Raw genomic sequence first — 27,131 nt, forward strand, 5'->3', positions numbered from 1 at the left:
AATATCACAACTGCATTTATTGAAAGCTTCATTAGAGGAAGGAGAGTTGAAACAGTGTTTAGCAGTTGTTAGCGGTGGTGTCTGGTGTGTTGTTACATTACCAGGCTGGGGTGCATTATACAGGTCTTCCTGATTGAAAGGCATCGAGTTGACCAGATTTGGCTCTCTGAACGGACAGATAAACTCCACAGCAACAAACTCCCCGGAAGCACTGCTCAACTGAAACAGTCGTGGTGTGAAGTTAAACTTCCCCAAATCTGAAACACAAAATAACACTTTGTTAACATGCACACATGTACTTTACATAAACAGACTGTTTTTGCTACCCACCATGAATCATGCAATCATATGCCTTCCGGTCCCGCTTTCCAAGAGCTTCACAAAAGCCCAGTGGTTCAGTCCCTTCATCACACTCCTGGATGGACACTTTACTGCTGCTGTGAAGCCCTGCCTCAAGGGGACACCTGGCAATCAAATAAAAAGCTGTGTATTAGTGTGTGTGCATATTGCAATTCAAAACTAATGACAATTTCAGTTACATCATGTGCAAGTTTAATTGCACTCATGTGATTACTGTGCAGTAAACCACTCATTTCAATATCTTTTCTCACTAGAAGTTTAAGTTGGTAGATTAGCTGGAAAATGTTCTTGCATAAAGTCAAAAAGTTAGTAATAAAATTTGAGTTTACAAACCCAAACTTCACTATAATTGAATACGTTTTATGCTCTATTACACTGAAATTTATTACTGAATTGATAACTTCTACTTAATGAAAAATCATTGCGAATGAAATAAATAAAAGTGTGGTTTCAGATATTTGTAAAGTGTGTTTTGTGTTTTATTTGTTGCGTTCACTCACTGCTCTTTGATCTTGTTAGCTGCAGTGCGGCCTACTTCACGGGTGTGTGTTTGGGCTTTGCAGCCATGCCAAAGGTACATGCTTGCTTTACGGACATTCAGCAGAATCATGGAGGTCCGAGAGCGAAGGCTGCTGCAGTGACAAACAACTTCTAACAGGTGACCTTCTAATGGCTTCTCTCCTCGAACGCAGTACAACCGCCAGTCATCTAGAGCCAGGTGAAAATATCAAGTGTAGGGTAAGGCCACTATGACAACAGACTTTTGACTGCTGATATAAAGTGTAGTTTCACAGTCATTGAGTGTAATTGGACTGAACACAATAATAATCAAACTGTTTTAGCCTCATTAAAATCTAGGCTTTCAATATATCAATATTCTTATGACAATTGTCTCTAGAACCAGGTTACTTGTTTACTCAATGAAGAGGATGTGCCTCTGAAACACCTTATTGTCAGACTAATAGTACAGAACAATAAAATGTTGAAACAGTTCATGCCTTCTTTAAACTACGCCATTTCAGTGTTGCGCTTGTAATCATGTACAGCATGAGCAGCCTTACTATTTTTTCTACCTTTAAAATAAACACGGGTATTATCCTACACTGCCATACATGCCCTGCTCTAAAACAACTGTTTGTGACATTATCTGCATCAGCCAGAATTTTCCTGTTTTCATTTACAGCCTTAACTGACGAGTAGGAAACAGAAATTTGACATGCTAGGGACAAACATGTCCTACGAGTCAGTTACTGATGCTCGACTAACGCCACTACTATTCTTAGATAAGAAAATGCAAATAATATTAATATATTGTAATCTAAAAATAATTGAACCAATTGGACATTGGTTTGGTTTACCACTGATTTTTATTATTATTTTTTTTAAATGTACTTCAATGGAGAGAGAAAATATAGCATACTCTGAGAATTCTCTTCCTCCTCTTCCCTTTTTCCTGCATGAATGACCATCCCTCCATTAAAGCACTGCAGGAAACATGGAGGCTCCTTGCCCTGTTGCACCTGAACCTGAAACAAAGTTATACTATTCAACATATATTCCCATGTTACCGTGATAATCATAAGTAACACTGGAGTTCTACTCCAGAACACTGAACTTGAGTTGTAGGTATGTTACAGTAATAACAGCAAACTAGGACTAGTGGCATTTCTGTAGACCTATAGCCCATTTCTGTTTCCAGCACAGAGAAGAAAGCTGACACTATCTGCTCAAATGCATCTGCAGTGGTGGTGAACATTTCATGTGACAACAGTCACTCTGTTTTTGTTCTGGTTACATGTGCCACAGCCCCTAGGAGTTTTCTCTAAAACTATTTGGCAGCTGCTCATCACTGTTCCTGTAACTTGTCATAGATTCATTAAAAAAAAAATTCAAACACACAAAAATATATATCTTAGCCACTGTGACAGCATGCAGACTGAGAAATCTGATTTGCTAAACTATGGATTAAAAGCAGTTAATATAGTTTTAGGCAACATGTTTCCAAGCTGGGTTTTGGCTGTAGTTCACCCAGGACAACTTCATCTCTAAGCTATGACCACTGAAATCAAATGTATTTTAGGGTAGTATCCTGATGTCTTATAAGCACCAGAACTCCGGGTGAGAATTACCTGTGCTCCTCCTTCCTCAGCCAGCTCCACAGTCATCAGAGCTGATGTTCCCTTCTCACTCACTGTGGAATTACGACCTTGCCAAAAGAAATACGCACACTTTTCCTTTCCTGGGCCGACAGCTCGCTCCGAATTAAATTTCTTTCCAACTGTACACACATACAAAAAGTGAAAAAGAAAATTGCTTGTCCATCACATCACTCCATCACTCATGATTTTGTACAATGCACTGAGAGGGTGGCTGACAGTTTGAGACATTTAAATCATTTGGGAAGAAATATGTTTGTTTGATGAAAGGTGACCATGCATACACAAATCAACATTAAAAAATAAGACAGAAAGCTCACCTGTTGTGCTGATCATGTGCTTCCATTTAACAACGTATGTGTCTCCCTCATGAAACTGCCCTATGCTTTGTTTAGGCAGACGACTGTAGCAGGAAAAACAAACCATCACACATTCAGTTCAAACCTGTTCAATAAGCCAAACAATTTAACTTGCATGTTTATCCAACAGAACTTTCATAACTGAAAGCTGTTTTGAATTTTGTCAGATTTTGAATGATAAAAACCTCAGCGCACACACACACACACACACACACGTTTAGAACTCAGTTCTGGTGGTCAATTCTGTACCTGTAATCAAACTCAAGAATATGCCACACATCCACAGACAGTGTGCTTATCTCAAAGCCTCGACCATCCTCTCCATCCACCAGTCCATAACCTCGACCCACATCCACTCCATCCAGAACAGTCCGAACAGGAGCCCGCAATAATGGTAACATCAGAGAGGCATTGTACGGCCGGGAGTCACTACTCTGCACCTCCTACAAGAGAAAAAAAATTCATTTTATTTATATATTTCTAAATATACCTTTAAGTAGATGTAAAAAGTAGGGACTAAATTTTTGTAATGTTTCAGAAAAAATAAATTTCTCTTATTTGTATGTCATATTTAACTGATAGTTACCCATGTAAAAGACTCAATCTATATCAATCTATCAATCACATTGGTTAACTAAGCAGAGTTAAAAAACAAAGCAGGTTATCATTTTATTTACACTGTACCTTGTTTTCAATGCTTTCTGTGTTACCATTCTTCTTTGAATCAATCCAATCTTGAAACTTCTCCTTAAACAGCGTGGTCTCATTGTGCTGGGTCAGCCTACCAAACACAGCCCAATCTGGCCGGCCCTGCCCTTTCCTAACACATATATACACAAGACATAAATATGGTGTCAGAGTATAGGTACACAAATACATAGGCATATATAAAAGAGAGACAGTGTGCGACTTTACTGTCATAGGTAACTAAGCCTTGTTTATATACACAATACTATTCTTGGCAGGGTTTACTGGCAGGGTTAAGGAGGTTAGCACTGAAGACATGAACATGACACTAACATGGACAACACCAGCAAAGTCCACCAAGTCACGTTTTTAAAAGCCATTCTAAGACCTAGCTACGGAAAATAAGTCCGTATTTCATACTACAAAACATATACATAATAAAAATACACTGAGAGAAGCAAACTTACACAAAAACAAAGCTCACTGAGAGTGTGTTTATGCATCATGCCTAGGCTAATGTCAATGAGGGTACATACTTGGGTATAAGCGTGTTGCATTCTCCTGGATCTAGTGGGTTGATATCACATGTTGTGTAATCAAATGTTCCATTCCAAAGGTGCTTGGCCAGCTGAAAGGCCACTTTCCTCTGAGCTAATGTCACCTCTTTACCATGCCACACATACACTTCACTACCAAAATCAAATACAAGAACCTGTAAAAACAAACAAATATCATTCCTCTTCAATACATCATAAAGGCATTTAAGATAATTGAATTTATTTAGTAAGTATGACATGAAAATTAGCCTTTTAGGCTAACTCAGGCTCATTTACAGAACCTCTCTGTTGATTAATGAGCATCAAATAAATAATGTCAAATAAATAAATTTAAAAATTAAATAAATAAATAACAAAGTTTGTGACTGTTGATATTGTTCTTTTCCCCAAGTATTTTAAATACCAATTGCTAAACTTGAAAACAGCAGTATAAAAAGTGTGTGCTGACCTCAGTGGAGCTGAGCATGCTGCAGCGGGGTAATCGTCCCCAGTAATCATCATCTGGCACCAGTTTATCCTCCTGCAGCCTATATACACAGTTCGTCTCCACTATGGCAGTTTCGTAGAACTCATCCTCTTTTGGAGTTCCTGCAGCTGTAATACACAGAACACTCAGATTTGACATGCTCCTCGCAAATCAGCAACTAGCTTTTGAATATGTATAAATTAATCCTGTTTGAATTACAAATCCTGCAACAAAGTGTCCCAATCAACACATCCACACACAGTTTATTTCAAACAATTCCCTTGTAAGCATTAAAAGATCTACAAAGCTCATTTGTCATCTCATCTGAGTTCTAGTTCATGCCTCCTAACCACCAGAGGGCAGCATAGCGCATGGATGTTTAACCTTGTGTTATTTACTTCAGATAGCTTCCAGACCAAGTAGATATTGACCTCAATGAGCTGAAGTAGTTTCTGTTCCTCACTGCCCCATGGGTCCTGAGCCATGCAAACTCCACATCAATAGCAGTGATCTACTGGATTATTTCCGTTAATACAGAAGCCCACATGCTGCTCCACACTCATTGTTAATTGTGCACTGTGAACTTATTACAGAGAGGTTTGAGAGCGAGCAGAAACATGGCGAGAACCTGAGCCTCCCACGCTGTTGACTAGGTCTCAGGCACAGCAGTGCTTCCTGCTTGACTATCTTCCGAGGTATTGAAGCCTGCATGGTGCTCTGAGCCCTTATTTTATATCGCGCCTTTTGAGTTTTCACAGGGATTCTCTTCATGCCTTTTACTCACCCTTTGGCCTCAAAGTCTCTCAATCGGTCGACTTTCCCCCAGCCACTCATCTGTACCTGCCCCAAGCTGATAGTAGCAATACCATCCAAAGCATTTTTCCTCTTGCGGCCATGAATACCCTCTGGTAACTCATTCCTCCCACCATTAGAAGCAAAATGACATTTATATCAGATGCCCATCTTGTCTAGGTCAGGAACATTTCTGCAGTGCTCCAACTGATCCTTGCATATACTGTGTGACCATGCCTCTAGCCAGACGCAGCAAATGGCTCTCCACTGTGCTGCTGTGCTATAATGACATGCTTTACATACTTTTTCTGGTTCAGAGTTCTGTTGTTTGACCTATCCAATTCATCAAGGGTCTTTTTGCGATGCTTTCGAGAAGATGTATCCCTCTCTTGGAAGGAAGCATGGAAATCCTGACATATTTCCGCTCACCCACCTGAGACCGCAAGCTTGCAGATATTAGTGCCCTTAGGTGTTCACTTGGAGAGGAGCGCTCTGCTAGTCTAGCCAGTTTACTAGAATGGTCTTGAATTTTGCCAAGTCACTTGGCAGATATACTGCACCTGGCATCAGGATTCATCCTAAGGCAACTTGTTTGCATCAATCTGCTTCTACAACTCCATATGCTCAAGCCTGCAGCACAGGTTTTTAAATTTTTTTATTACTTGGGTTATTTGAAATGAGACCGCTGCAAAATCAGCATAAATGGAACTAGGCCTTGATTGTATATAGCATAAACTGTTGTGCATGATTACAGAGTGAGCATGTACATCCTCACAGGATATGGCAGTGCCACTTCTTTCTGACAGTGGAGGTGCCACAGGATGCGGTCCTTTTGCAGGGAAGAAGTTACCACTTTCTGACTGGGGTGCAGTGTGGAGAGCAAGTGCCAGAGACTCCAATCCAGAGGCGGATTTCTTGTTGAGACACAGAGTGGCGAATGAAACCCAAGGTAGTTGTTCAGATTTGGGGCCATTATGCAGAGGCAGCGGTAGATCTGTACTCCAGCAGGAAACCACCTTTCCCCCCTTCACCTTTCTATTGGCGGTCCTGTTCTGAATACACCAGGACAATTACCGGGTTTCCTTGGTCACCCCTTGGCAGCCTTCCAGACCTGTGTTTACTCTGCTGCACCCTTTCCAATGTAGACCAGTCCTCTTGTCCCAAATCGAGTGTACAGATTGACATCCCCACCCGGAATACCTCCAACTAGGCGTTTGGTCCCTGGGACCAATGATATCTTAGATTAATTCTATCCCACAGACATTAACATTTTGGATAAAGCTAGAGATCCACCTATGAGTGCCTTGTATGTCAATTGGTGAAAGGTGAAGGCTTGCCCTTTGCAGTTTTCCCTTCTGTTGTTTATGAGTCTCACTAAAATATGCCTTCCAACTAGCAACAGTCTCAGAGATTTGGTGAACTACACCCACTGTCCATTAGCCCTGCTTGTTGGTGATGGTGGCCAGACACAGCAGTTGTTATCCTGTAGCCCTCGGTCTGCTGGTGGATGCAAGCTTGCTTTCTAAACAAGAGCATTTGCATTGGGTTGAACATGTTATGAGCTTGGTTTATAAAGCAAATGGCAATGTGCTACCTAGCAAAGTGCTCACTCCACCAGAAGTGTCTCAGTGTCATGGGCTGTGGTCAGAGGAGTCCATTTTCCAACACTGGTTTAAAGAAGAAGAAGAAACACCTCTATTGATCACCTTAGAGAAATTGCTTTTCTGCATTTGACCCATCCGTGGCAGTGAATACTAAAGAGCAATTCTTAATACACACTAGGGTCAGTGAACAAGCACACAACCAGAGCAGGGGGCTGCCAACTACCTCAGCGCCTGGGAAGCAGATTGGGGGTTAAGTGCCATGCTCAAGGGCACTTCATCCATGAATTATTTGCTTGCTGGTCCCGGGACTTGAACCGGCGAGCCTCCAGCTTCAATCTCTCTTCTCTGACCTCAAGGACATGGCTGCCCGTTGGCAGCGACTTCATCTCCCTCAACCTTCACCAGGTTTAAAAGACTGAACATTGCCTTGACTTCAAACCTTGCTGTGTCTGTAATGTCAGCTTCTGTTCAGCTCTAACCGGATTCTCCAGTAAACCCAACTATGTTGGTTTGGATGGTCATCTACCCTCTGGTGATCAGGAGGCACGAAAAAGATGATAGGTATATGAATGTAACTGTAGTTCTATGAATGCCACATGATTGCCAGAGCCATCACTCTGCTGCAAGAAGTTCTGAGTACATCCAACAAGTGTCATCCCTTTTGTTGGGTGAACACACGACTTTGTTGATATATCCCTTGATTTGTGCTACACGCAAAGGGAAACATACACAGGCTGAGCTGCCCTCTGGTAGTCATCCAGCATTCTTAGAACCACACAGTTACATTCATAACTAATGTTATGACAGAAGATAATGATAGGTCTTGCCTTGATAGCTTGTTTGCCCTCCCAAAATCTTCCAGAACTCCTTGGCTGCATGGCTGTGTGTATTGATCCCTTCCTCTATGGTCTGCACATATGTGGCTCTACAGCCCAGGTCATGCTTGGTTTGAATAAAAGTTGCCAACTCAGCAGCCTGCAGTGAGGATAAGGCAGTGTTTAAAAATAAGAAAGTGGTGCTTTTAACACTTAAATGCATAAGTAAAGAATCAACTGTTTGTTAGTAGCCTATATGTACACAGAGAAATGTGGAAAAACAATAATGTCTAGCTTTCTCACCAAATGATGTTACAATACAATCCTGTTTTTCTTACACACAACAGAACATATAACATTATTAAAATTAAAAAGACAGAAGTGAAGCCATTCAGCAACTTGGGGATCTCTACACTCCTAAAAACAATGGTTCTACAAGGGTTCTTTGGTAAAGAAAATGGTTCTATATAGAACCCGGAACATGTGAAGGACGTTTTGCTTGATTAAAGAGTTCCTTGTAATGTGAAGGGGTTCTTCAGAATGAGGGAGAATGTGCTATAGATGGTTCTATACAGCACCTTCTAGAACAGGGTCCTTTAATGCCCCAAAAATTGTTCCTCTACTGTAACACGCATTATATTCATGAAAACAGTTCTTCACATGTTCAGGGTTCTATATCAAATCCATTTCTTTTCTAAATAACGCTTGTAGAACCACCATTTTTAAGCCTGTACCTCATATTATTGTTCAAATGTAGGTCAAATTCATTTCCATTCAGGGTTCATTGACCTCTCTAGTGTTAAACAACAGCCTATTTTAGCTTGTATGACAGGTGTACACTTCTTAATGTTTCCTGCTTTTACAAATGTTTTCCGGTTTCCGGTATTTGAAGTCAACACAGCTCAGTGGTTTTTTTTGCTGACTTCCTGCACGTGGAGGATTAGTTAACCACAAACACAAACATGGGCAACAAGTGATATAGGCTTTTATGTCATAACTTTTTACTAGAATTTTTCCATCAGTCTGTCTGACTGGCGATTTTAATGTTTTAAACGGTTTTGGTGTTCAGGCTGTTTTATCAATGCTGACTACTGGACTGTTTTGAAGTCCCAACTCTTAACAACTGAACTTCATTTAGTGTTTCAGAGATACAAGAATTTCTTACAACAGTGTTCTATAGCAAACAATTATAAAAGAGCATGGGGCCGTTTAGCACACTTGTTATTCGTTATGTATTCCAGTCATAATATAGACTGAGATAAAACAGAGCAACAAAAAAAAAAAAGGGCAATTTCAATATCAGAATATAGTGAAACTGACTATATGAATGAATGTTAGTCATTTCTTTTTACCTTTATATTAAGCTAATTTTGTCTGTTCATCTTTCTGATACAAAAATAAACAGTGCTGAGCCATGACGTTCTCCCTTGTGTGTATGTGATGTGTGTGTCAGGGGAAAAACTCACTTTAGCCTTCTCAATAACATTTGCGAACTCTCCTGTCCAAATGAAGCAGTGATGAGGTGTGATCAGGAGGAAGCAATCACCACTGTTAAGTGAGGTTGCTCTGGGCTCCACTAGCCTTGTCTGGACATGTCGCCGACCTAGTCAGTATAACAAGGAAAACTGTTCAGTCCAATCCACAATACATATTTTATGCACACACTCCAATTCCACCTCTACATTTCACATATTATACTCCCCTTGTGTTTAGTTTACATCAGTGGTTCTCAAACTTTTTAGACCAAGTATAACACATTATCAAACAAAAACCTCCAACTAATACCTATGATTTTTACCACAAAACATGTGCCTCTGGTAATTCCTCTGTTCTGGGGGCATAAGGCAAAATCTTGATTGAATTTTTTGCATGTTTTTGTTGCTCTTAATTTACTTGAAATCTGCATGCTTAACACGAAATTATCTAAGATAATTACTAAAAAAGAGAGATAATACAATAACTAGGCCTAAACAGAATGTTTTAAACACAATTTATAAGAACACATAACATTTATGGGCAATAATCATTTTGAAAGGAATAATAAAGAGAGGTCAATTTAATATCAGTTATGTGCTTTAATACGCTACAGGTGACAACAGCGTTGCAGGGGCTTGGGGCAGGTCACAGTGGCTCTCTGCACTTGTTGCTGTAGGTGAAGGCTTTGTTTAAGGGCTGTAATGACGCAAAGAACGGCCACGTTTTCCTTCAGCCGAGTGTTTTCTTCTATTGTCTTCACTTGTACAGAATTCTTGCTTAGTTTTTCTCTTTCTGCCTCTGGATTTAGTCCTTCTGAGTATTTCTCAGGCTTGGCCTCAACTTGCTTTTCTCTTTTTATAATACATACCTAATTGCTAACGTAGGTCCTAGCCTTTGCTTACGTCCAGTAAGCTACTGAAACTGGGAGTTCCTTACATGGATTTCTCTAAAAACTGGGGATCGTTTTTCCCTCCCTGGAAATAAACGTGGAAGAATATTTCCCCCCCTAACGGCCGTTCCATTAAAGATGTAATTGACTACAGTGTATGCAAAACATGTTGTATTTTTCTACAACACTAATGAATTTCATTGGGGCATAATTAGGAAAACTTTGAAACATTATGTAATTTACTCAAAAACTTTGATTTTCATGTTTTGAGTTCCTTAATTCCTTAATTAAGTAGTAAATGTTTTAAGGTCATTTGGCATACCACCTCTTGCTGCCACACTTGGAGAACCACTGGTTTACATAATGTGCATTATTATTTTGACATGTTATTACTGTTATAGTTTAGATGTCAGACTTCATATGCCTCACAGGCACAGAACAACCTACAAACATTAATAAATGGAGGCTGATACAAGTGATCCAGCATCCATAAATCAGATCATTCATTTTATTTAAGTCTCATGTCCCTGATCATCATAGCTCATTGAAAATGAACAGAAACAATTACAGGTGAGACTTTTTTTTTCTTAAAATTTAATTAAATGAATTTAAGGGCACCAACAGGCTTAATTTACCAGTTGACAGGTTGAGGTACTGACCTTTGACTTGAATAAGCATGGTGCTCTTATAGGGAGTGGCACCGCTTTGGGACCTCTGCTCAGTGACGTTAACACTGCGCAAACTCACACTGCTGAAATTCTCTTTACTTGCCAAACCTGCCAGTGCCACAGCTGAGAAACCACTTTTCTTACTCACTGAGAGAGAGAGAGAGAGAGAGAGAGAGAGAGAGAGACTTATAATACAGCTTACAGTTATAAACTCCAAAATATTCATCATATGCTAAGGACATTTCAACGTGTCACATAACTTGGAAAACAAACTAATGTATGGCTGACCATTAACATTCTGAGACACAATCCTTTTTTACCCAAAACAGCAACATCTAGGAGTTTTACACTGGATATATTTCATGAGGACTGTTTTTAAAATAAAAGCTGTTGCACTCAGAGCCTGTGCATCACTACACACATAGCTATCTAAACCTATGATCTGTGTATACACAGACACCAATGATTAGCACCAGTTTAAAATTTGCATCACAAAACACTACAAACAATAATCAGATCCAGCGAAGTTCCACTGTATTTAATTCAGTCTCCACTTTGCTTTTCCTACAAACACCTGCAGAAACAAGTTCTTCCTTTTCAACCCTTCTGTCCTTCACTCACTTTTCTCCTGTTTAATCCTCTTGCTCTCTAGCATGCTGATGTTGAGTCTCTGCTCTGTGTATTCGTGTCTGATGTCCTCTCGTGAGGCCAGCAGCTTCAGAGGGTTCCTGGATGACTGAACGTTCCGAGCTGGACGCACTGCCCGCTTATGCTGCACCATCTCTGAGGCCAGCCTATAAATGTAAATAGCCACATAAAGAATCAGAATATACAAAAAAAAAAGTTCAAAATCTGCTTCTATGTAGTTTATGAGAGAATGTAGTTATTAACCCATATATACACACAATTAGTAAGTAAATATGACCCTACACCAATCCCATACTGAAAAATGACATGTGTGCAAATGTAATCTTTACTGTATATAAACCACACCAAGTCTTTGACCCTGAAACAACAGACCAGCCTTACTTGGCTGTCTGAGGTCCAAAGATGTCATCAAAGTCATCACTGATCTCCACTTTGCTAGTGACACTGGCGAGTTCCTCTGTGTGTCTGTAGAATTTATCAAAGCCCTCATCATCCAGGGTCATGATTGCTTTCACTTTCTTCTCCGTGACTTCAAGAGTGGTCTCCTGAAGACCTTCCACTAAATCAATGAAGGACAGGAAGAGAGCATTTAGTTTTCAGTTAGGCAACATTTTCACTTTTAAATGATTGACCTTGTTCACCTTTACTGTTGAGTCGACCAAGGAAGGACTCCAGCTTGTCTAGTTTCCGATCTGACTCAACTTTCATACCCTGCCTGACCTCAATCTCTGGAGAAGCAATGATCACAGATCAAATTTAATGAGAGAATACAACATGATAAAATACAATGCAAAAGATTAACACCACTCATCTATACATTTTAAAAGATCTTAATTTATAAAAACAAATAACAAATTAAAACACAGTATACCTTAATATATTATACTTATACTATACTATATTTTAGCATGTATACCAATATTGTCACTGTACAAGTCACTTCACTGTGACTGTGAAGTCACAATTTTTGTGAAACTTTTCAAAAGAAAAATAAGCAAAACACAGCATAAAACATTCAAATCAAATTGTTTTATGTGTTAAACAATTTCTCTATTAGAAAAGTAGCTTTGCAGGATACACATGTAGTCTCTTACCTTCCTGGGGCTTGCTGATTGTGTTCTTGTTTTTAGTGGATGGAGGAATCAGTATAGGATTCTTGAGAATTGAGGGGGAAGCCAGACCTGAAACACATCAGTCCAAATATATTGGTCTACATGACAGTAATACCTACACTACGATTATATATAACAACTGATAATAGTAATAGTACCACTGAAAATAAGAAAGATTTAACATTTAAAACTACTTGCAGTTCTGGTTTTGTGAAAATTTAAGCCTGACTAAGGGCAACCTATCCTCAGACCCAGAACCTACACTGGTTTGTATGGACAAGTTTTGGTTTTAGTGAAAATTCTCTTCTGCACACAAATCAACAATCCATGGGCTGTCAAAAAATAAATTTCTTTAATTTTTTTCTATTGTAAAAGTGTTTTGATGACTTTAAGCAAGGGAATCAGTGTGCACTTTCCTCCTCCCATAGCAGCACAGTACTGTGCATGTAATCAGCCTGATTTAACATTTAACTCTTGGAAAACTTGTACTAGTGAAATATTTAATTTTGACATATGTACCACGAAATATATTTTCTCCTAAACTTCTACGAAGACAGCTAATGCATGCATGTAAATATTTGCTGACCCTTCTTGACCATCCGACCAGCAACGGTGAACTGTGTGGAGTCATTGGCAGCTCCAAGGCCTTTGCTCTTCCAGGAATCCCCTTTGGCTGTGATGAGCTGCTTGCGCTCCTGAATGGACAACTCTACGCGCTCCAGCTGCTGACTCTCTACCAGTTCTTCTCCTATCCTCTGGAAGACAAAAACTCAGACAATCACAAATTCACAATCTCCATTTTCATATTTGCTAAATAAATATCCAGAAGCCACTAATCTGCAAAAACCATTGATCCTGTTTTCTCAGTTCAAGATCATACTGTGACAATTGCTCAGACATGCAGCTATCACAATTTTAATAGGCATACTAAATCCTACAAACACTGATAACTCTGTAATAGTAATGAATACGTGGAAGCACTCAGAAATGTAAATATGCATTCACGTACATATCTGAGGCATTTTAAAAATAAATGCAATTTTTTTGCTGAACCATTACTTTAACAAAAAGATTACAACCAGTCCAGAGATACAGTGTGTGTACTTAATATTAACACCCATATGAATGACCCAACAACTAAATCCAGAACATGTGTGGGGTCTTTGTGATGTTTATTAAAGTGACTTTACTGCAGTATTTAACGTGTACATGGTGTATGTTTGACAGTGTATCTGCTGGGGGATGATATGGGGCACCTTGCGTCTCCAGGGATGACGATCATCCGCCTGCACAAGCAGGGGTGGAGCCTTTATGGGGATAGGAGATGGGACAGGAAAAGATAGGGGTGAGGAAAGAGTGGACAGAGAAGATGACAGATGAAGGGATGCACTCTAGAGCTTCCTAAAGATAGCAAAGGCAAGTGAACACTATTACACTTTATTTAAACTCTCACCAGGAGGGGGTTGGCTAGATAATGTCAACATTATAAATGCATATTTGCATGAAGAAATAACAAGGATATAATGATATTTGGAGCAAGTGTATCTACATTCACATATACAAACTCCTCAAAAGGTAAATGACCTGTGTTATACTTTGCCTGTATTTCAAAGCATGCTATCTGGTGGAGGTTTAAGTAAAGTGCTTGACAGTGTTAAAATAAGTCTTACAACTTCTAAATAACACATGAAGCACCTCCAGGAAAATACATGAGCCACAGGCAGTAATTATCATCACAGAACCACATCAGGCTGTTCTGTTCAGAGAAGATTTTTTTTTTTTTAAGTGGGAGCTAAGAAAGTTCAACAGAAAAAAAACGAACATCTGAGGATGAGCAGTTCATCAAGGGGGGGGGGGGTAATGAACAATGCATAGAAAAAAAAAACGTTAGAAAGAAATGGAAGGGAAAGTTGTTCATTAGTACATTAAGGACCTTCATAAAACAGCAAGAGGCCAATGTATTTAACTGTGTGGATATTAATGATGGTTTCTGGCCAGCTGATAGTAACACTGTTCTATCTCTCTCTGTCTCACCTCGGTAGAATCGATGTTGTCCTGAGGCTCAGAAACACATGAGAAAGTGGAAGAAAAGACAGGTTCCTACAGGGAGGATGATGTGGAGAAAGCAAGACAAACGAGATGAAGGGATGTAAGAGAAATGACAGAGAATGAAATGAGCAGGGGAAGCAGAGGACAGGTGACAGGTTTGTTGATGTGTCTAAGCATTACTTTGAAGTATTCAGCGATACTGACTTTGACAAGGCAAAGTGAGGTTTGTTTCTAGCAACAGAGTTTGGCTAAATATGATTTCTCATTCTAAATAAGAGAGGATTTGAGTGAGACCCTTCAATGCAGTTGTAATGATCAAATAAGAAAGAGACAAAAGAAGTCTAAATGTTCAGTCGCGCTTAAAGACTAAGCACCAGCTCTATGAAAGTGTCAAACACAAATACAGTGGAATATGAGTTCCTAACTTGTGTTTATTGATAGTCAGAAAACATGTTATTTCTTACTAATTCAAGGAAAACGGTTTTCCAACAATATGGGGGTGTAAGGAAATCAACGAAAGGTGTTCAAGAGCCTCTGTAACATGGAGGTAAACAATGTAAGTACACTTGCTTCGCCTGTTTTAGTTGGTGTTAGTTAACGTTAGCTTGACTTGCTAAACTCGGTGGCTCAGATTATACTCGGCTACGTAGCTGCATTACGGAGGTTTATAGTGTCGGATGAATTCGACTTCGACTTCGACCACATTTACAAGAATAACGGTACCTCTAAATTTGAGTTTAGCTTATTGTTAGGCTACTGACATGAATAATGTTGGTTATTTAGCTAGATACTGTCATAACAGTCAGTCGTAACAGCGTTTTACCGCGGCGTTGTTCAGCTGCTGTCCACCAGTGACGTCACGGTTGTGTTCAAGAATTTCCGTAGCGAGCTCGGGTTTTTCCCGTCAATTTAATAAAATTGTCAGTTTTAAAGCAAATTAAGCTGCTATTTTTATTTTAATTCATACTTATATATGTCAGTAACTAAAATAATGTGAAATATTCATGAAGGCCCATTAAGTGGTGCTTAGCCTTTTTTACTGTATATGTTTGTTTTTTTTATTGTATATTGTTTGGCTGATAATATTTAGGTATCACAGGTTTATTACTATAGATAAATATTTTAACAATTAAGCAATGAAAGTTATTAAAAATGTATACGTTATGGCAAATATGAACATAAAATGGAAGTGAGACACAAACTTAAACACTGCCATGAAAAATGTATTTAATATAAGGACACATTCAATTATGCACTTATACTTTCCACTAACAGAAATTTAAGCATTTTAAAAATCTGTTGCAATCTGTGGAGATAAAACCTTAACTAGGAGAATGTCACCAGCCACCGTATGGAATGACAAAGCCATGGTAATGAGAATTCAAATACAGAAATACAAGCAAGTTAGATTGCTTTGTTATTATGGCAGCACAAAACTAGCAAATCCACCACCTTAAGTGCAGGGGTTGTTCACAATTCACCAAAACAACAGCTAAAAACACCAGCACAGCACACCATCACCATGAGTGAGTCCAAACACAAAGACACCTTTTAATCTCCACACCACACTATCAACAGGTGAATTCAGCCTCACAGGGGCTATCAGCAAACAATCTTACCCAGAGCTGGTCAGAAACAGCAAAGTCATCAATCATTCCATTGCCCTAGAAAAGGGGGTAAAATGAACAAGAAGATATGCTCCCTAAAGCATTGAAACTGAAATAAATCCACTAGGTTTTCTTATGATGCAACATACACTTGAATAAACCACTGGAATCTGGAGTGCTGTCCTACCTTTTCTACATAAATTTAGAAAATTCTATCAAAGTACTATCTATTGCTGACAACTATTAATTGCTTTTTGCTGCATTGTGCTTTAAAAACATTCATCTTCTCATAATTTATGATCTTTAATACAATGCATGCTGAATGACTAAGCGAATAAACATTAATAAAAAGAATAAGAACAGTGCATACTTCAGTATGGACTATCTGTGTTCTTTAGAGACAACAGTAAGATCACAGAACAGAGGACGATTAACTATGACTAATGTAAATCAAATACATTACTTTAAGAGTTACCAGTGAAGGGCAAATCCATTTATTGCAGTCTTATGAATAAATCCAAACAGAGAGGTACATGTGAATCTTTACACAAAAACTAAAGAGTAAACTCAGAGAAAGGGTAAAGACACAGAAAACATATAAATTGAAAAAAGAAAAACATAACAGGACATTACTAATCCCATAACAGGCCAAAAGCATTGTATTAGATCAACACAATGTAAGAAATCAAGCAAAACAAGAAAAGACCATCAGAATGCTTGGTTACATGTGAAACTTGTAACACAGTTTAGTATTAGAGTACACATATGTACTGTGATTAGTTATGTATATATGAAGGTTAATAATGAATTATGTGATCAAATAACTAAAAACATTAAAAAACTATAAAAGGAAATAAAACTGAACTATATTAACTTATAAACTCATAAGTTATTCCTGTTCTCTTCTATGCAATTAGAAAAAAAGGCAAAAACAATCTATCATCTAAATATTGAATACGCTGTAGTGAACTTACATATAAATATTACTTAACACACATACAACAACACTAAAGATCTTACAGTCTCAAAAACCAATTCTAAGACTGACTGTATTATTAATCTGGCCAAGCTTGAGAGACATTACATATAATAAATAGATAAAAACTATCCTGCTCAGTCATAATTTAGAAAATATATGTTTTTATCAGAGTAATCATTTTAATTCCATTAATAAATACACGACACTCTCAGAAAAGAGGTACAACTGAGGTACATTACTCTTCTCCATAAGGAGAGGTGAATATTTATAAGTTTTCATTATGGAACTGTGTCAAATATAAACACACAAAAGTCCTTGAGATGAAACAGATCGTATGAAATCAACACAATTATAAAATCTACAATTGTTATTGTACATTATTCTATTACATTCCCTAATTAAAAGGTACAAATACGTAGCCTTTAGGGCACCACCACAGTGACACATTTTCTGACAGTGTACAGCATGGATAAATTAAGTAGTTCCACATAGACACACTCATTTTACAGTCTAAACACATATAATATCAGTAACATATGCATTTTTCACATAAGAAAAACATTTAACTTGTATCATCACACATGCACTTCTATTATCCACAAAAAAGCCAAAAATCAGACAAAATCACTTTACCATGCCGACAGACATGAGCATGCAGAAAGATAGGGTCAAACAAACATAAAAAAAGAAAATAGAATAAGAAAAGCACATCCCCTCTCTGTTTAGAGATACCCCTGACTGACTTAGACATGGCTTTCTAGTTTTAGATTGGATAAGGTTTGGATGATTCCTGCGCAGAGAATGGTTTACTTGTATAAAGAGGAACAGAAACACTGAAAATAAAAAAAGCCATTTGTTTTTCTAAAGTTGAAGTGTATATTCAACTTTAATATTCAAGGTTCAGGGGTTACCTTCTTCTTGAAGGTCTGCTCCACCTCCCATAGCTGAGCATGTCTCTCTGAAATGGCAACTTGCACAATGTCCTGCTTCTTATTGATCCTGTTCCTCCAGTCTTCCTCACCACTCTTCCTCAGCAGAGCCAGTCTGGTGAAACAAAGGTACATAAACACACATCAGGTCAAATCTAAAGCAACAACTTTCAGAAACTACTGAAACTATGCTGCCTTAGACTTTCCCTCAAAACTCTCTTCTTTTCACCTATGTCTGCACACAAAATTAGCCCTGTTGACTTTTTATTTTCCCTACACTGCATGATGTCATCAATCAATTTAAAGGCCCACTTGCTTACGCCAGTACATCTATGGCAGCCACAGATGTCTGCCAACTGTCCATGAGTTACGCAACACTTTGATTGCGCATTAGCGAATTCAGAAATCTCCAAGCACATCAATACACATACTGGTGGTGTATGATTTGACCCCTGTTTATTTATGCAGGTCAAGTATACACAATGAAATTCAGGGTATTAATAAGTTACTTGTCCCCATAGATTGGGGTGATGACTAATGAATATATGACAACATTAGTGAGGTCAGCTTCTGATGTTAGATTAATTGTTTTGGATCGAAAAGCCAATCAGCTGCCTCTCAAATGCACTTAAATGTTGCTCACACAGTATACTGCTGGGGTGATTTATACCCCTGTGAAAAACTAAACTGTCCTTTCAGGTTTTCCACCCACATTAAAAAAAGTCATATTTCACACTGCATGAAACGAGCTCCTTCACCTCTAAATAGACATTCTTTAGATTCTGTAAAATATTGTTTACTTTGTATACTTTCTTACAACCTACAAAAAAAAAACTTTCTAAAATGTGCCCCATCTTTTTATATCATGTACCACCAGACACATTAAAGCCAATCAAATTTTTGACTAGGGATAGGCAGTATTTTTTTATACCATCATAACGTCTCAAAGTAACACTGTATACGGTATTACCGTGGGGTGTGCATTGTTGGGCTGCATGTGCCTCCTCATATCTGTGAGTGTAGTTCATCTCAGCACAGCCTAACAGTGCACACTGACGTGTTGACGATTTATAAATAAATAAATAAAGTCTAGTGCTAGAGAAACATCAGCAGTCAGTGAAATCCCAAAGCACCCCTTCCCTGTGGCTTTCTTAAATGCACATAAATGAGTTCTTTGGCCTTGTACTTAAAGGCAGATAACAGAAATTTGACACCACACACAATGGAGGTACCATCCATTTATATATACTGCGGTATGCTGTATTAGTGTTATACTGCCCAAACCTAATATTTACTGTCAGGAAAAAGAATCACTCGTACTCTTTCTCTCATAATCCAGTCTCAGACAGTCTGTCAAAGTGAAGACCATGTCCTGGCAGTTTTGACATCCTGTAAACAGTCAAGTAATCATTCTGACACTGATTCACAATCGCGGCACAGACATAGCCTTATATAGAATTGCTTCCAAGGGGCCTGTCTTGTGTCACATCTTATTAGCTTACATTTCAAAGTTCGAATCAACTGAGAGAAAATCAAAGATGTGCATTCAACCTACACTACCATTAATAGTAATATTAGCCATAGTAGTAGAAATGATAGTAGCATACATAGTAGTAGCTGAACATATAGCAGAAGTATTAGTAGTAGTTTTAACAGTTGTACTATAAGTCTATCAAAACTAAACTGGCATTATTGTGTGTTATTTATTTACAGTGCAGTGGGCACACACTGCTGTTGTCAACATTTAAAAGCACACACACGCAGCACTGCTCACCTTTCTTTGACGGACATCTGCCGGGCTGTCATGTCTGACATCTCGTCAGTCTCTTCGGTCAGCAAGTCTCTCTCTCTCTCCTCAGATATGATTCTGCTGGACTCAAGGGACTGCACAGGGTGTGATAGAGTGTGTGCGTGTGGTGTGAGAGTGCTGCTCCAGTTTGAGGACGAAGGCTGTGATGCAGCTCGCACTGAAAGTGCCTGCTCACAAAGACCTGTTACACACACACACACACACAGACACAGGAAGCTTTAGGACAGCCCAAATGGCTGAGCCCTACAGCATGACGAGAAGTGGGGTGGGCATTTTTCACAGCTGCTACATTATTGGTGAGAGCTTCACAGTGTGTTAGCTAATTTGCATAAAATACGTGTTAATCTGCATGTGCGACTGAAACAAGTGGTTTGTGGGTAAACAGAGGAAACCAACAGAACTATAAGTCTGCCTACTAGACAGATTCAGCAGGAAGTGTTGACAGTAGTTTTCAAACTATTATTTTTCACCTGCTTTACAAATGGAAAGCATTTTCCTATTAATCACTGCCATTGGCTGAGGTGATTACAGGTTCATTACCAGCTCCAATAAAGATTTTATTTCTACTTGCAATGCTTTTTTTTAATTTTTTGTTAGTTTAATGGAAATTATACAAGCTCTATGTACACATCTGATGACCAATCCACTGAGGGTAATCCTTCATATAGAAATTCAATAATAAAGTGGTTCTGTATACTTTGTCATAGGTCCTCCAGCAGCTCTGAGTATTCTGAGCATACCGAGTATTCAGAATTCATTCTGAATCATACCAAAACATATAAATCAAGTCTTTGCAAATCTTTGTAATTGATCAGCACATAACTGAATCAATCTGTGAGAAAGATTTTAAATATGCATCACTTTATTATGATGCCATAACTGAAAATGGTTCTCAGGAAATTTGAAAACTATCATGGTATCAACAGATCAATTGTAGCTGTGCAATTTGAGAATAGCCATAAAAACCATACTGTTAATAAACATTACAATTTTAAAAATATATGAGAAGAATGTCAAACATCAAGAAGTGAGTGAATGTTTTAAAAGTCAATTCTATTGCAATGTTTTGCACCTATAATATAATACTACCTGATGCTGTGGATTTAGAAATCTGCTCAACATCTTTCTCCTGGAAGTCAGAAGTCATGTCAGCCTTGTTGTGACCTCTCTGTTCCTCCCACACTCTGGGTGGCTGTTTTATGCTGTCTGGAGAGGGGTTCTTCCTTTTCCCAATGCCCAGCCTAGGCTCCTGTCCTAGTGCGACAGAGGAATCACTGGGGCCTTTTAGAGACTGGACCGTTGTAGCAGGTTGAGAATGGTGCGTTTGTCCATCGCAGGTGACAGAGGGCATGGTCAAATGGATGTCACCAGCGTGTGTTGTAGAAACTGTGGAAGATTGCATTGAGGAGGTCATGCTTAAATGAGACCCACCTCCAATCTGAGACCGAAAAAGAAGGGATGAAGAAAATACAGTTAGGCAGAGATGAAAAAGATAGAGAGAGACAGAAGAAAAAATGAGAGCAAGAACTGAACAGAGGCATGTTCATTTTAATCAAAAACAGACATGAAAAAAATGAAAGACAAACAGATCTGAATTCAGGGAAATTTAAAAACAGGTTAAAAAAGTCTGTCTTTGCATTTTTTCCTGAAACCAGTTTCTTCATTCTTCCAGCCATTGTTAAGGCAACTCTAGACACGTAAAAGCAATATGTATTTTTTTTTTACCTCTGCTCCTATTGTTAAGGAGATACTGGTTCACAGGGTGGCTTTGAAATCACAATCAAATCATTGTAGACAGAGGAGACTTTAGAAGAGGATTTTCTTCCACAGCAAAATCTTTCACTATGCCACATGATTATGGGAAAGAAAGGTTTTTCCTCAAAGGAGTGTTAGGAGATTTTGTACTGAAAGAAAATCTTGTTTTTACCACGTCTAAAATTATTTCAGATTAAGGGTGCAAAACCATATCTCCATCATCAATACACGCATATACTGTATTTGTGACTCATCAGGGGCCTTCTCAGAAATGCCAATAATCTCAAAGCCACAATGCACTCAAACATAGCACGCAAGATGCACCCAAAAGCACAGACACACACTGACCCTCTCAAATGTTGTATGCTCTCTCACTCACGTGCACCTACAGTTTGCTCATTCAGTAAAATCTGCTTTCACTTGTGGAGAAAAAAAAACCTTTCTGACGCTCTAAGTCAAACTTTCTTGGCAAATGTGCCAATATTGTGAGAAAATGTATTTCATAGAACTGCAGCATTCAAAAGCATGCTTGCAAACAACTCAGATCAGACTGCAAAGCAGATTCAAGTTCTAGAGCAGAACCACGCAGTTCTAAAAGCTCTCACATCGTCCAGATTGCTCAGTGTATCTGAGCCCTGCATTTCTTCATCATAAAGTTCAGAGTCGGAGTCATCCTATACCAAAGAGAACCATTACAGTCCATTTTATGTATTTATGCATGTGTGTGTGTCAGTGCACACACAGACAGATATGGGTTGCGGTCATAGCTGCAAAAATTTAACATGGGTTTCCTTAATGGTCATCATTCAACATTCACAGAAACACTGGTTATTACATCTTCTATAGTGAAGCTGACTACAGGGGGTCCTCGACTTATGACGTTGATCCGTTCCTACGTCGAGTCGTAAACCGATTTTCGGTGTAAGTCGGAACATACGTGCATACTGTTCGTAAATAACATACTGTATGCACTTATCCTATCCTGACGCCATCCTCCTCGGTCCTGAGCCGCGTAACCGTGTATTCTTCCGCCGCGCACACCACACACGAAGTTCACATTACGATGTTTAGGACGTAAAACCACTTAAGTCAAATCAAAACAAGGCTATATACAGTAAATGGGAGATGTGTCGTAACCACAAAACATCGTAACTCGGGACTGACGTAACCCGAGGACCTCCTGTATTTTAAGACACTACATGTTGTGCCAAAATCATAATATGAATTAGCTTTTCATATGAACAAAACTGGCCTTTTTGGTTTTTAAATAAAAAGTTGCATATTTGAATGGCATGCATCAGATGACGTTATATTAAGGGTAAAGAAAATGCTACTGGCTTTGTAGCACATTCAGACGTTTGTCTAGGTAGCAGCAACTGTATCCATTTACAGCGCAAGAGTGTTTGGCTAATATTTATCTGTTCAAATTACAACACAGATCAGGTAAGATGTAGATTGATTTTGGTAAATAGCATTTGAAGCAAATAAATCAGATTTAGTCAGTTCCAATTGCATGTTCCTATACCACACACAGACTTTATCCTCTGGTTGTGATGTTAGCACTCATGAGCATTTAAACGTATCTAAAACCTGCTCTTCATACTGATGCAAACACTGTGGGTATATTCCAGACTATTTCACTTGATCAAAACCTTTGTAGATATATTTCATACTTGCTGAAATGTAACCATGAAAAGCAAACTTTTGACACACAGTTCATAATAAAATAGCAGAAGTTGTGTGAGTTATAGATAAAGAAGTGTGATGTGCCGCACCTCTCCGGGTGTGATGGGCTGTGTCTGGTAGCGGGCATTACTGCGACGAGAACGACTGCCTCTACGGGTGACGGGGATAAACGTAGACTGCTTGGTCAGTCTGTTAAAAATAGCCATCTTCTCTGCCAAGCTGAGAGTGGACAGGTCAGGTTCCTCCTGACCTTCAGTAGAAATATCAGGGACACTTCTTTCTGCATTACAACTGTCCTGAGGTTGCCGACCATTCTTTACCTGCTCCCTCACCACCATAGAGCTGAGAGAGAAATAAAACACAGTATATTAGTAAAAAATAATAATAATAACACAAGCTTTTTCAGTGTCAGTCATTTAATGTGTTTGCAACTGCATTAAGAATTTCACAGGCCATTCATATAGCATTAGCTTTGAGTTTACAAGACAGATGCTTGTACTAACTACTGAAAAAGCACTGAACCAAATTACTGAGCTAAAACTGACAAGCATGAATTAGAAATAAAAATAGCAACATTTTAAGCTCATGTCATGTTTTAAGTTCCATTTCAAGTCAAAGCAATAACCATTTATCGACAGGACAGAATAAATGTGTGCTGTGAACTTTTGAGGGTGGCGTGATCTAACACTACATTAAAGATTACACTAGAATGCGCAGCACAGAGAGTGCATTTGTAATGGCACAGCAAAAGCATGCAGAGCCTGAGCAGTCAGCCATTGCTGAGGAAGCGTGATGTAACCAAAGCAGAGCATCTAAAACATCACAGCATTCTCCACAAAACCTGATGACTCTTTCACACCATGGGTTATCACATCTGTACCAAACATGTGGAAACCTATCAGACGATATTGACCGTTGTAAGGCTGACCTTTGGTTTAATCAACTGATCCACACTTAATCTGCTTCTTTGTTTTCTTAAAAAGATACAGAAGCCTTTAGAAGGGGATTCTTCTCAAAGCATATCAACACCGTTCAGTTGAGGTGTAATGGTCGTCAGAACGTTTTCTCACAGAACACTTTTCTGTAAGACAGATTTAGATGCTTCCTGTGTCCTGATCCCATCTCCAAAATGGCAAAGAATTCAGACTTTAGAATGAGGCATTTCAAATATCAGTCACTAAAAATAACCAATTTTACATCATAACTGCTATATTAGGCAGACTATTTGTAAATGTGGTGGAATTTCAATGTAAAGGTGAGGTGTTTTAATCTTAAACTACCACAAGAGGGAGCAGTGCACCTAAGCATACTTCACTCTGTATTCTTGATATCGGAACACAATGGTATTTTTTAAAATCCACTGTAAATTCTATAACTTCTGCTCAATAAGAAGTTGTGGTTTTGTGTGATTTACAAATAAAACTAAATTACAGTGAAGGTTGGAGGAAAAAGTCATGTATGTGTGTGTCAGATGTGGATGGCTGAAAATATATCTACAAAACAGGATGAGGCTGAAGAAAAGTTTGGGAAACACTGCCTTAGACCATTTCTACCAGCCTTTTTACCAGAACACACAAAGTAACAGTCACAATATGCTAAAAGAATCAGATTAATCCATATTCAACTTACTTCTCACAATGAACTCTTCTAAAACTTTTTTGTTGAGCTCACATCACAAAGCATGAAAAGTGCATACTCTCTGTGAGGCCCTTTTATACACACTGTTAGTATTGATTGGAATGACCATGCCCGTTTTGCACAAACATGCACAGTGCCTGTGTGTGTGTAGTACACCTGGGGTACCTGTGTTGGGTGACTGTGCTGTTGACTACAGTGGGACTAGGAACACGTGCTACTGAAGAATGAACAGACACAGTCTGGGTCAAAGGACCAGGGACACTTCACAGCGTGAGAAGGAAGAAGAAACAGAGAGAAGGGTCAGGAGTAAATAAAGGAGATAAATACCTGATAAAAATATATCCCAACATTTTACTAAGACCCTAGAATAGGGCTCACCTGTTCTGGTTCTGGAAAATAAGAGACCAATGTTTTGAGGTTAAATCTTTAACTCAACTCTAAAATCAAAGGCCAGGTTTAGTAGCCGTGTTTGAGGCCAGAATCTGGCAAGCTGTGCTGGACTGCAGCCCACCAAAACTGGAATTAAAGACCCCTAGTCTAGCCAATCTTTTGAAAACTTCTAAAGTCCTAAAATCTCCGGTGTGTGCATGTATACTGTGATATTTAAAAGTCAGTTGCTGGATGTGACTATCACATTCTCTGTAATAGACTTAAGCAGGAGACAGAAACAGAAGTAGACTGAAATACAGACACAGAAGCAGAGACATCGAACATCTGGATGTGCACGTTTGTGTTTCTGTGCTTACGTAGCAATGACGACTTCCTCTGATGTGACAGGCTGTGTACGGTAGCGACTCTGGCCCCGTCTCTGTCTGCGTGCTAAGGCTGGCTTTAAAGCTGTGCCATCTACACTCTTCTCCAGCTCCTGAGACAACACAGAACTTTATATGAAAACCCAAAGAGAAATAACTTCCCAATGCTAATTTAAATCTAAGTCAAATCAATCACTGAAAGCCACAACATTCCTAACTCATTGAAGTGCACGTGAAGGATCGTGTGTCCAGTTGGAAGTTTGCGTAATAGAAACACAGCATACCAACACTCAGTCACACAAACATACCCTGAAGAGAGAGCGCTTGGCAGCCACACTCATCTTTGCTCTCTCATCCAACTTCTCCTCATCCACTGGGAAAAAATAAGACAAAGGACACAGAAAAAGGGGAAAGGAGTAGTGAAGGAATATTCGTGAGAACGTTTTTACAGCAGATGGCCTGCAGAGGACAACACACATGGTGAAAATATTCCGGTGGGATGGGAGGGGGGGAAGGAGCAGAAATTCCTGCTTTCCACACTATAACCAATTTCAGGCTGATTATTCCTGTTGTCAACAAGTTGAAGTTTGGAGTTCAGACACTGGCTACTTGCCATGTCCTGCTGCTAGGAGGCACTACATCTACTATAGCTCAATTTGGACAGTCATGACTTTAAAGCAGAAAACTGTGACACAGGCCAGCAGGTGGGACGAGCCTGGTCCTCTGACCTTACCGATAAAAAATGGGGGCCTGTAACTACAAACCCTGTAGCAGAGGGTACAAACACATTCTCAGCCAAAAATGAAAAAGTAATAAAAGTATGTTATTGTGAACGGATTTTTTTTTTAATTTGTTTTTAATTTTCAGAAATGTGTTGCTGTCATACATCAAACAACGTACCACTTTATTACCTCTAAAGCCAAACCGTTTGCCTTTGTTTCAATTTTTGTGCTCTTTGTTAGGACTTAAGATAACTTGATCTTCCCCTTTTAAATTAATCTGTGTTAATGTGACATCACCTTATTCACGTAACTCAGACCAAGTTTTCACTGCTTGGTAAAAAGCCTTAAATAACATTTAAAAGACTTAATTATAAAAGAGGTACATCTTAGTACATTTGTGATACTGCAAAGAATGATCTACTTTTAAGCAACGCTGAACATCTTGCAATGGCTACTGACTTGAAAAATATGTTTGACTTACCTTCAGTGGCTTGCTGTTCTGGGGCTGGGGCTGGGAAAGACCTGTGCAGAGGGTAAAACCAAAACAACCTTAGATATGCAAAGTACTCAAAAGTGCAAGCAACTGCAACTTGTAAGATAATGAATTAATCAATC

At 38.9% G+C, this 27,131-nt stretch overlaps 1 protein-coding gene across 2 annotated transcripts in view; it reads right to left on the bottom strand.

Moving 5' to 3' along the window:
* The window catches only part of svila (supervillin a), a 72,068-nt gene that overhangs the window by 4,650 nt on the left and 40,287 nt on the right, over positions 1-27,131 (bottom strand). The window contains exons 9-35 of one of the 2 annotated variants that reach the window (XM_066663266.1): positions 26,998-27,038; positions 26,103-26,167; positions 25,789-25,907; positions 25,208-25,303; positions 23,494-23,746; positions 21,053-21,401; positions 19,928-20,144; positions 18,136-18,268; positions 16,258-16,302; positions 13,176-13,344; positions 12,572-12,658; positions 12,119-12,205; positions 11,859-12,036; positions 11,451-11,623; positions 10,821-10,976; positions 9,263-9,399; positions 7,809-7,956; positions 4,568-4,713; positions 4,099-4,274; positions 3,560-3,695; positions 3,125-3,318; positions 2,837-2,919; positions 2,490-2,638; positions 1,781-1,886; positions 861-1,068; positions 331-464; positions 102-257 (exon numbers count right to left, since the gene is read on the bottom strand). In XM_066663266.1, coding sequence (XP_066519363.1) covers positions 102-257; positions 331-464; positions 861-1,068; positions 1,781-1,886; positions 2,490-2,638; positions 2,837-2,919; positions 3,125-3,318; positions 3,560-3,695; positions 4,099-4,274; positions 4,568-4,713; positions 7,809-7,956; positions 9,263-9,399; positions 10,821-10,976; positions 11,451-11,623; positions 11,859-12,036; positions 12,119-12,205; positions 12,572-12,658; positions 13,176-13,344; positions 16,258-16,302; positions 18,136-18,268; positions 19,928-20,144; positions 21,053-21,401; positions 23,494-23,746; positions 25,208-25,303; positions 25,789-25,907; positions 26,103-26,167; positions 26,998-27,038 — 3,941 coding nt within the window. The remainder of the gene's footprint in view (positions 1-101; positions 258-330; positions 465-860; positions 1,069-1,780; positions 1,887-2,489; positions 2,639-2,836; positions 2,920-3,124; positions 3,319-3,559; positions 3,696-4,098; positions 4,275-4,567; positions 4,714-7,808; positions 7,957-9,262; positions 9,400-10,820; positions 10,977-11,450; positions 11,624-11,858; positions 12,037-12,118; positions 12,206-12,571; positions 12,659-13,175; positions 13,345-16,257; positions 16,303-18,135; positions 18,269-19,927; positions 20,145-21,052; positions 21,402-23,493; positions 23,747-25,207; positions 25,304-25,788; positions 25,908-26,102; positions 26,168-26,997; positions 27,039-27,131) is intronic. The other variant, XM_066663267.1, reaches the window with a different exon arrangement.

This window comes from Hoplias malabaricus, chromosome 3 (assembly GCF_029633855.1).
Source record: "Hoplias malabaricus isolate fHopMal1 chromosome 3, fHopMal1.hap1, whole genome shotgun sequence".
In the NCBI taxonomy this organism is placed as follows: domain Eukaryota; kingdom Metazoa; phylum Chordata; class Actinopteri; order Characiformes; family Erythrinidae; genus Hoplias; species Hoplias malabaricus.